Genomic DNA, 9669 nt, shown 5'->3' on the forward strand with positions numbered 1-9669 from the left:
GCCTAGCGTCACTTTATGGACATGGAATAAATGAATATGAGCTATCTTGTAGAGTGCTTTATTATTGCGTTCTTATATGCGGGAAATCCAGAGCAGCGCACACAAGATGCTAGAGGAACTCAGCAGGATGAACAGCCGGCGTTTCAGGCCGAGACTCTCCAACAGGACTGGCTGATCAGATGGTGAGGACAAGAGCCCCTATTATCATAATAAGGAACCATTTAATAGTCCCATAACAGGGAAGTTACGGTTCCCTTCCACCCGACCACTTTGTGAGCCAGCCACCTTCAGTCCCAGTTGGTGATGTCAGTGCTGTGGGGACACGCCGTCCACGCCTGCACCATCTTGCTGTGGGCCAGGCGCTGTTGCTGGGCGCTGAGCTGATGGATCACCATCAGATACCTGTAGTTGCACACCCGCCAGCTCATATTGTGCTTGGTGAAGCGTCCACTGTCCTGCGCGGTGATGCCGGCCGCCTCCGCCAGGATACCGACGTACGCGTCCTCCACGGGGATGGGCCGGATGGAGGTGGCGGCCGCCAGCAGATCGCGGGCGGCATCCAGGGAGAGCACGTAGCCCACCCCGCTGGCATAGGGCGGGTAGCGCTTCCTCCCGTAGTCCTGCCGCGACACGTACCACTTACTGCCGGGGTCGCGGATCACATCTCTGCGCTCGGCCGGGAACAGCGATCCTGTGTAGAGCCCCGTCCTAATCGGGTTGTCCCTCACCAGGAAGCCGGGCAGAAGGTCAGTGTTCACGAAGCAGTCGTCGTCGGTCTTCAGGATGTAGGAGGGTCGGCAGGCGCTGGTGGCCCAGCTCAGCCCGTGCATGACCTTTAGTGTCAGGTTGCGGTAGGTGTCCACGTAGTCACCGAGCAGAAGGTCCCCGAAGATCTCCTGCTCTTCCTGGACAGCGGCCTCAGCGCTCTGCTCCCTGGCCCGGCCGACTAGGAAGACCACCTGCCAGGAGAAGGGGCTGGAGAACCGGCGCCGCGCCCAGCTGCCCCGGATGGCGTCCCGGCGGTCAACGTGGAGCGGGGCCGACGTCACCAGTACCATCAGGTCTTGGTACGGCCGGCAGGGGGGAGGTTGCTGGACCGGACTGAACAGGGACACAAAGTCCACCCCCGCGCTCCCCGTTGGGTCTCCTCCCTTGCCTTTCGGCCGCTCCAGGAGGCTGTCCCTCGCAAGGAGGCCGGGCTTCTTACTCCGACCTGCAGGCTCTCGGAAAGCCAGGATCAGAAAGCCGGAGAGCGGGAGCAAAGCAAGAACACACACCTTCATGCAGGCTCTGAACTTCATCGTCCCAAAGCAATGTACCCAGATCCCACGCAGCGTAATGTTCCACGAATTTCAGTAATGTAGACTTTAATAAAACTGGCAGTGTTGCATCCTCACTAAATCCCAGCAGAGAAGAAATATGCCATTCTTGCAGGTTGCCATCTTATCTCGGTGACAAGCAGGACTGGGCAGCACATACTGACTCTGCCGCGCACATCCACGTCCGACGTGAGTACAGTCCGTCCATTTTGATACCGGTTGGCCAAGGGGGAAGGGACGTCCCAGATACTGAAGTCACCGCATCCCTTCAACTTCTGCTGTGTTTTTCAAGCACATCTTCCGGCCCCGGGAAATCCAATTGCACACCAGCAGCCGGGTGGAGGGGAAATACTCCCAAATGGGACCACAAAACCCAAAACAGACGGCCCCTGTCGAAAGAGAAAGAGTTAGTTAACCTTCCAGCCGATGATTTCACGGGAAGAGAAGGGCCAGGCAGCCCATTGTACACGTGCCAGTCAAAAGTGGACGTCGGGTAGATCCCAGTGTCCAGCACCTGGCCCTCAGTTCTGTATTTTAACTTTTCTGTCAGTGTTCACCAGTGGCTTGCTCCATTGAGATTGGGTGAGTCTAGAGGTCATTGGTTAAGGGTGAAAGGTGGAATGCCCAAGGGGAACCCAAGAGTGAACTTCTTCAGTCAGAGGATGGTGAGAGTGTGGAACAAGCTACCAGCCAAAGTAGTGGAAGCAGGATGAATTGCAACTTTAAAGAGAAGTTTGGATAAGTACACAGATGGGTGGGTTGTGGAGGGCTATGGTCCACGTTGATGGGACTAGAGGGAATAATAGATGGGCTGAAGGTCTGCTTTAGTACTCTATGCTTCTATACCCTCCAAGGCACAGAATTTCTAATGGAGAAGAGTTTCTCCTTGACTCTACTGAAATGATGTACTCTTATTTTGAAACTTTGCCCTTTATTCTGAAACTAACACTCTGCTTGCAACATGCTCTCAGCATACACCTTTCAATCCGCCTCGGATTCTTATGTGTCGATGTGATCACCTGCAATTCGTCTGTATTCCAATGAGTATGGACCCAGCTTGCTCAGCCTCCGTATATAATCATTCAGCATTTAAGAAGGGGGCTATGGGGAAAAGTCAGGAGAATGGGGCTGAGATGGAAAATTAATCAGCCATGATGGAATGACAGAGCAGACTCGATGGGCCAAATGGCCTGATTCTGCCTCTAGTCTTACAGTCTGAACACAAGATGTTCTGTACATGTTGCAAATCCAGATCAACACACACAAAATGCTGCAGGAGCTCGGCAAGTCAGGCTGCATCAAAGGGTCTTGGCCCAAAATAATTGACAACTTGCTCCCTTCGATAGATTTTATTACAACAGTACATTGAGGTAGTACAGGGTAAAACAATAACAGAATGCAAAATAAAGTGTTACAGTTACAGAGAGAGTGCAGTGCAGGCAGACAACAAGGTGCAGGGCTGTGACAAGGTAGGATGTGAGGTGAAGTGCCCATCTTATCGTACTTGGGAATAGTTTGATAGTCTTTTAACAGTGGGATAGAAGCTGTCCTTGAGCCTGGTGCTTTTAGTCTTTTGTATCATCTGCTCAATGGGGATTTCTAAAAATTATATTACAATGCAAATTTCTACAGATGTACCATGGAGAGAATTCTAACTGGTTGCATCACCGTCTGGTCTGGGGGAAGGGGTGCGACTGCCAGGATTGGAAAAAGTTGCAGAATGTTGGAAAGACACTAGCAAATTTGTACAGATGTACTGTGGAGAGCATTCTGACTAGTTGCATCCACTTCTGGTATGGGGAGGAGGGGCCAGTGCACAGGATTGGAAAAAGTTGCAGGAAGTTGTAAACTCAGCCAGCTCCACCATGGGCTCTAGTCTGTCCAGCGTCCAGGACATCTTCGAAAGGTGATGCTTCAAAGAGTAGGAGCATCATTACGGACCCCCACCACCCAGGACATGCCCTCTTCTCATTACTACCATCGGGGGGGGGGGAACAGGAGCCTGAAGACCCACACTCAATGTTTCAGGAACAGCTTCTTCCCCTCCACCATCAGATTTCTGAACGGTCCATGAACCCATGAACACCACCTCACTATTTTTCTTTCTTTGCTCTTTTTGCACTATTCATTTTTTAAATATATTTTGTATTATAATTTATCTTTTTATTATTATATATTGCAATGTACTGCTGCTGTATATTTACATTTGTACAAATTTCATGACATTTGCCAGTGATATTAAACCTGATTCTGATGTGCTCAAACTGTGCAAATCAAAAAGCACAGGACATTCTGTCCTGGTTGCATCAAGATACCAGTGTACACATCATGTGTGGTGTATGAGGCAACCCTCTTCAAGGTTCAAGATTGCTTAATGTAATTTCCAGTCATCATCAACATATGGGCATAGCGATCATGGTCTTTCCATGACCTTGATTGTTCTTGGCAATTTGCCATTGCCTTCCACCAGGCAGCGTCTTTACAAGAGGGGTGGCCCCAGCCATTATCAATACTCATCAGAGTTTGACTGCCTGGGGTCAGTGGTCACATAACCAGGACTGGTGGTATTCACCGGCTGCTCAAACACATGCTCCCACGCCTTCACGTGACTCTGATCAGGTGGGGGGGGGGGCTAAGCAGGTGCTACACCTGGTGCAAGGGTGGCCTGCAGGTTTTCAGAGGGAAGGAATGCCTTACAACCTCCACCCTGCCATTTCCTGTACATAAGAGTAAAGGAAAACAAAATAATTGTTTCTCTGGAACCAATGCAGCAGAACAAAAAACTACAACAAGATAAAGAACACAATGAGCTAGGGCTTTACTCTTTGGAGAGAAGGAGGATGAGAGGAGACATGATAGAGGTGTACAAGATATTAAGAGGAATAGATAGAGTTGATAGCCAGCGCCTCTTCCCCAGGGCACCACTGCTCAATACAAGAGGACATGGCTTTAAGGTAAGGGGTGGGAAGTTCAAGGGGGATATTAGAGGAACGTTTTTTACTCAGAGAGTGGTTGGTGCGTGGAATGCACTGCCTGAGTCAGTGGTGGAGGCAGATACACTAGTGAAATTTAAGAGACTGCTAGACAGGTATATGGAGTAATCTAAGGTGGGGGCTTATATGTGAGGCAGGGTTTGAGGGTCGGCACAACATTGTGGGCCGAAGGGCCTGTACTGTGCTGTACTATTCTATGTTCTATAATTTTAAAAAAACACGATAAATATAAATCCATGTACATATGTACATAGCTCATGTACATAGATTGATTGTATGTCCATTCACCATTTACGCCTCGGACTTCAACTACTGCACAGAGTCTTGTCATCTTCAGAAGTTTTCGGATGACTCTGCCATAGTTGGATGCATCAGCAAGGGAGATGAGGTTGAGTACAGGGCTACGGTAGGAAACTTTGTCACATGGTGTGAGCAGAATTATCTGCAGATTAATGTGAAAAAGACTAAGGAGCTTGTGGTAGACCTGAGGAGAGCTAAGGTACCGGTGACCCCTGTTTCTATCCAGGGAATCAGTGTGGACATGGTTGTGGATTACAAATACCTGAGGATACAAATTGACAATAAGCTGGACTGGTCTAAGAACACTGAGGCTGTCTACAAGAAGGGTCAGAGCCTGAGGTCTATTTCCTGAGGAGACTGTGGTCCTTTAACATCTGCCAGATGATGCTGAGGATGTTCTACGAGTCTGTGGTGGCCAGTGCTATCATGTTTGCTGTTGTGTGCTGGGGCAGCAGGCTGAGGGTGGCAGACACCAACAGAATCAACAAACTCATTCACAAGGCCAGTGATGTTGTAGGGATGGAACTGGACTCTCTCACGGTGGTGTCTGAAAAGAGGGTGCTGTCTAAGTTGCATGCCATCTTGGACAATGTCTCCCATCCACTACATAATGTACTGGGTGGGCACAGGAGTACATTCAGCCAGAGACTCATTCCACCGAGATGCAGCACAGAGCGTCATAGGAAGTCATTCCTGCCTGTGGCCATCAAACTTTACAACTCCTCCCTTGGAGGGTCAGGCACCCTGAGCCGATAGGCTGGTCCTGGACTTATTTCATAATTTACTGGCATAATTTACATATTACTATATAACTATTTATGGTTCTATTACTATTTATTATTTATGGTGCAACTGTAATGAAAACCAATTTCCCCCAGGATCAATAAAGTATGACTATGACTATTAAATAATGCTAGGCACAGGAGTGTCTGTACCTAAGGTGACTGACAGGAAATGATAAAGTTGTGGTGGGTTAGTGGGTGGAAGTGTTGATCAGCCTTATTTTTTGAGGAAAGTAACTTGTTTTTGAGTCTGGTGGTCCTGGTGTGAATGCTACGTAACCACCTCCCTAATGGGAGTGGGATAAACAGGCCATGAGCAGGGTGTGTGGGATCCTCCACGATGTTCCTGGTCCTTTTCCAGCACCTTCTGTATACATGCCCATGATGGCGGGTACAGTGATATTGACGTCTTCTCCGGTCAAGATGGCGCCAGCATACAACGCTCCCTCTATCTTCCAGATAGCTCAGGAAAGTATCTTTTTAACTTCTTTTATGTCTGTTTTTCACTTTAAATGTCTTTCTGGGACGGTTAGAGCCCGCAATTTAAAGTTTGGAGATCGTTTGAGTTAAGTCTCCAAGAAGATACCGGGAAGCGAACGCATATTCAGGTGGCCTCGATGCGGAGAAACTTCGAGACGGGGCGCGAGTCGATGTTCGACTCCATTTTGCCATTTAAAGCATCCTTAATCGCTGATTAAAGTGTCAAGGAATGTTGAGACATCGAGGTGAATGCAGAAGGCGAGCGAGAGTTTCAGCCCCCGTTGTCAAAGATCCCAACCGTGCGAGCCACGCCATCGTCTCACAGCTCCCATAGGGCATGAGGTCCTGAATAGCACCAAGTTCAGGACAGCTACTTCCCTTCAACCATTCGGCTCTTGAACCGACCGGCACAACCCTAATCATTACTGTTGAGCGTTTTGATCATTTTGTACTAAATGGGCTTTGTATATTTTTCTAATTGAGTTCTTTGTACATAATTTATGTTTAATTGATGTTTCCTTATGCATGCTGTTATCCGATGCGATGGCCCTGTGGTGATGCTGCTGCGAGGAAGTTTTTCATTGCACCCTGTGCACACACTTGTGCATTTAACAGCAAACCTTGACGAATACTCTGGCTTCCAGCTGGGTACAGGTATCGATTATAACGAAAATCTTGATGGCAAACTCTGCCAATGGCAAAATTTATCATCGAAACGCCTGTTATAATTGATACCTGTACCCAGCTGAAAGCCTGAGAAGAGTTTATTCATCACATATGCCGGGAAAGCACCAACTCCTTTTTCAATAAACTTTGACTTTGCCTGTTGTGTGACTAAAGCCTTTTACTGTTAACTGCTCCATCCTCAGCTGGCTACCCACAGAGACTCATCTCCATTGTATGTTTACTTCCAAAAGGCACCCATGCAAAATCCTACACAATGGTCCACAACCAAAGCTCTGTCATTATCGCAAGACCTCAAGAAACTGCAGAGCTGTGAGTACAGCCCAATTTATCAGAGAAACCGGCCTCCCCTCCATTTTTCTGTCTACACTTCTCTGCCGGCCGCGGAGAAGCAGCCAACATGATCCCACACACCTCAGACATTCCCCCTTCTCACCTCTCCCATCGGGCTGAAGATACAAAAGTACCTACAGTACCATCAGACTGAAGGACAGCGTAGTGTTAAAATTTCAATTATATTTGAGAGTGTGTGTGTGTGTGTGTGTGTGTGTGTGTAAAAGCATTCTTGCTCGTTTACATAAGTCATTACGGGTTATATGTGAAAACATATTATTTGCTTATGTTATCACACTACCATGTGATATGTGCGCGCCTCGCTCAAAGTAAACTCAAAGTTAGACCAGCCTTTTGGACTCCCGAGTCTTCTTCTGAACTAGTTTAATGTTTTGAAGTTACAAAACATAACAGACAGCTTCAATCCGACTCTTACAAGACTCCTGTGTGGACGCAATTCACTTGTACGATAAAGATAAACGCTTGACCTCACAATCGATCTTGTCATGGCCCTTGCTACCTATCTGTCTGCCTGCACTTTCTCTGTAACTGTAGCACCTTATTCTACATTCTGTTCTTTTTTTCCCCCCTTTTGCATTACCTAGTAGCTGGCCAGTGCAGTAGTGTAGTCGTTATTGTAATGCTTTATAATGCCGGTGATCAGGGTTCAATTCCTGCTACTGTCTGCAAGAAGTTTCCATGTTCTCCCTGTGACCACGTCGATTTCCTCCGGGTGCTCAGGTTCCCTTTCTCCTTCCAAAGACGTATAGGTAAGGGTTAATGAGTTGTGGGCATGCCGCGTTGTCGCACGAATCAAGGCGGCACTTGCGGGCTGCCACCAGCATTCCCTTGGACTGTGTCAGCCGTTGACGCAAATAATACATTTCACCGTATGTCTCGATGTCCATGTGACAAGTAACACTCACTTTAATGTACTTATGTATGGAGTGTTGCGTTTTGGACGGCAAAGCTTCTCACGGTATCTCAGAACATACATGGGCGGCACATTGGCGTGGCGGCTGGCGACCCACTGCCTGTTAGGAGTTTGTACGTTCTCCCCGTGACTGTGTGGATTTCCTCCGTGTGTTCGGGTTTCCTCCCACAGACTAGTTTGTCGGTCATTTGGGGTCATGGGCTCATTGGGCTGGAAGGTCCCTGTTACAGTGTTGTGTCTCTCAATAAGCAAATAAATCAACATGCAACAAAATTAAACCAATTTCCTCCGCCCTGCTCCACCACACAACTCCAAACCTGCAGGACCAATATATTATTTATCGGTGTGTTCAGGAATCTGCTTATTCCAGCCCCCTATCGCTTTCACATTCCAGATCAAAACAACTGCCTACATTGAGCAAATCTCTTCCCTGCCATTCCACCCCCCCCCCCACCGCAACTGTCGTCACATCTGTCTCCTCTGGATAAAATAAGTAGGTCACAACTAAACAGTTGCAGCTACTGTCTGCCGGCCAGGTTTTTAAGCGACCCACCCAAGATCGACTAGACTACTTGAGTCTAGTATGGCCCGATTTGTACTGTAGCCGCTGATAAAACCTGTGGGTTTGAATCAGGTCAGGCTGTCCGTATCGGTGTGAGTTCCACTAAATCCTAAGGAAATGCACCTTGTTTCCACACCAACTCACCCAGCAGCACGCCTGCATACCCAGCACACGCGCGCCACTGTTCCCGTAAACCCCGCACACATTCGCACTCCTCTGACAGGCCCAGAATCTGCTCCCGCAGACCCCCCGCACACTCCCAGCACTGATCTCGCAGACCCCCCGCACACTCCCAGCGCTGTTCCTGCAGACCCGGCACACTCTCAGCTCTGTTCCCACAGACCCGAACATTCCCAGCTCTGTTCCCACTGACCCGGCACCCTCCCAGCTCTGTTCCCGCAGAGCCCTGTACACACCCAGCTCTGTTCCCACAGACTAGGCACATTCCCAGCTCTGCTCCCGCAGACCTCCCCCCCCCCCACCCCGCACTCTTCTTCCACCGCTCCCGCAGACCCGGTACCACACTCCGCAGATTCAGAACTGTCCCCGCAGTGCCAACGGTCACCCTTTCTTATTCCTTCTGGTCCAAGATGTTTCCAGCACCACTCCTGCCGACCCAAAACAACGCCCCCCCCCCCAGGCTCCCGCACACCGGGCCTGTTTCCAGCACTATCACCCACCTGAAACAGCAGAAACCGGTACCGACAAGTGCGGGTATCGGTGGGCTTAGTAACTCGCTCTCCCCGTAAACTCTTCCCCCACTCCGACTCGCCCACCACTGATCGACAGCCGCTGCATCCAACCAGTGCAGGACTCGAGATGATCGACAGAGACTGGTTGACTAAGGAGCCAATGGTGGTTTGAGGCGGGTCTCCAGCGACCCTGAGAAACTAGAATACACTCCGCCCATTGAGATGAGTTCAATCGGCCAGTTAATACCCAGCACACTTTAAATTAAAGTCACGCAAGCATTGAAAAGTTTGTTTGTAGCTTCTATAGAATCAGGCTTTGCTCTTGTCTGCATGTTTCCAAGGGACTGTGCGGCGATTGTTACTGGAGCCGATTAAGAACGACATCAGAATCACTTTTGAACTACAAATAATCTTAGTGCTCTCTCGGAAAATTCGAAACTTCTGTAAAACCAAATCAGGCAGGTGCAAATCCACGGGAAGATTTTGTCAAAAAAAGGTCATGCAAAATGCAAATAAACTTCTCTGAAAAACCCAGCAAAAAAGCCCCCAAAGCGCTGTAAACCACAGCAAAAATACACAATCACTGCAAG

General features: G+C 48.8%; 1 protein-coding gene across 1 annotated transcript; it reads right to left on the reverse strand.

Moving 5' to 3' along the window:
* LOC134347245 (beta-1,3-galactosyltransferase 5-like) lies at nt 1–9190 on the reverse strand. Its single transcript, XM_063049592.1, has 2 exons — nt 9068–9190; nt 1–1708 (listed from the first exon to the last, which is right to left on the reverse strand). Exon 2 carries the CDS (start codon nt 1299–1301, stop codon nt 288–290), a length of 1014 nt encoding a protein of 337 aa, XP_062905662.1. The 5' UTR covers nt 1302–1708; nt 9068–9190; the 3' UTR covers nt 1–287.
* Nucleotides 9191–9669: the final 479 nt, after the last annotated feature.

Source organism: Mobula hypostoma, chromosome 5, assembly GCF_963921235.1.
Source record: "Mobula hypostoma chromosome 5, sMobHyp1.1, whole genome shotgun sequence".
NCBI lineage: Eukaryota > Metazoa > Chordata > Chondrichthyes > Myliobatiformes > Myliobatidae > Mobula > Mobula hypostoma.

Coding starts and splice junctions, on each gene's coding strand:
- LOC134347245 (XM_063049592.1), bottom strand. CDS start 1,301: ATGAAGTTCAGAGCCTGCATGAAGGTGTGTGTTCTTGCTTTGCTCCCG.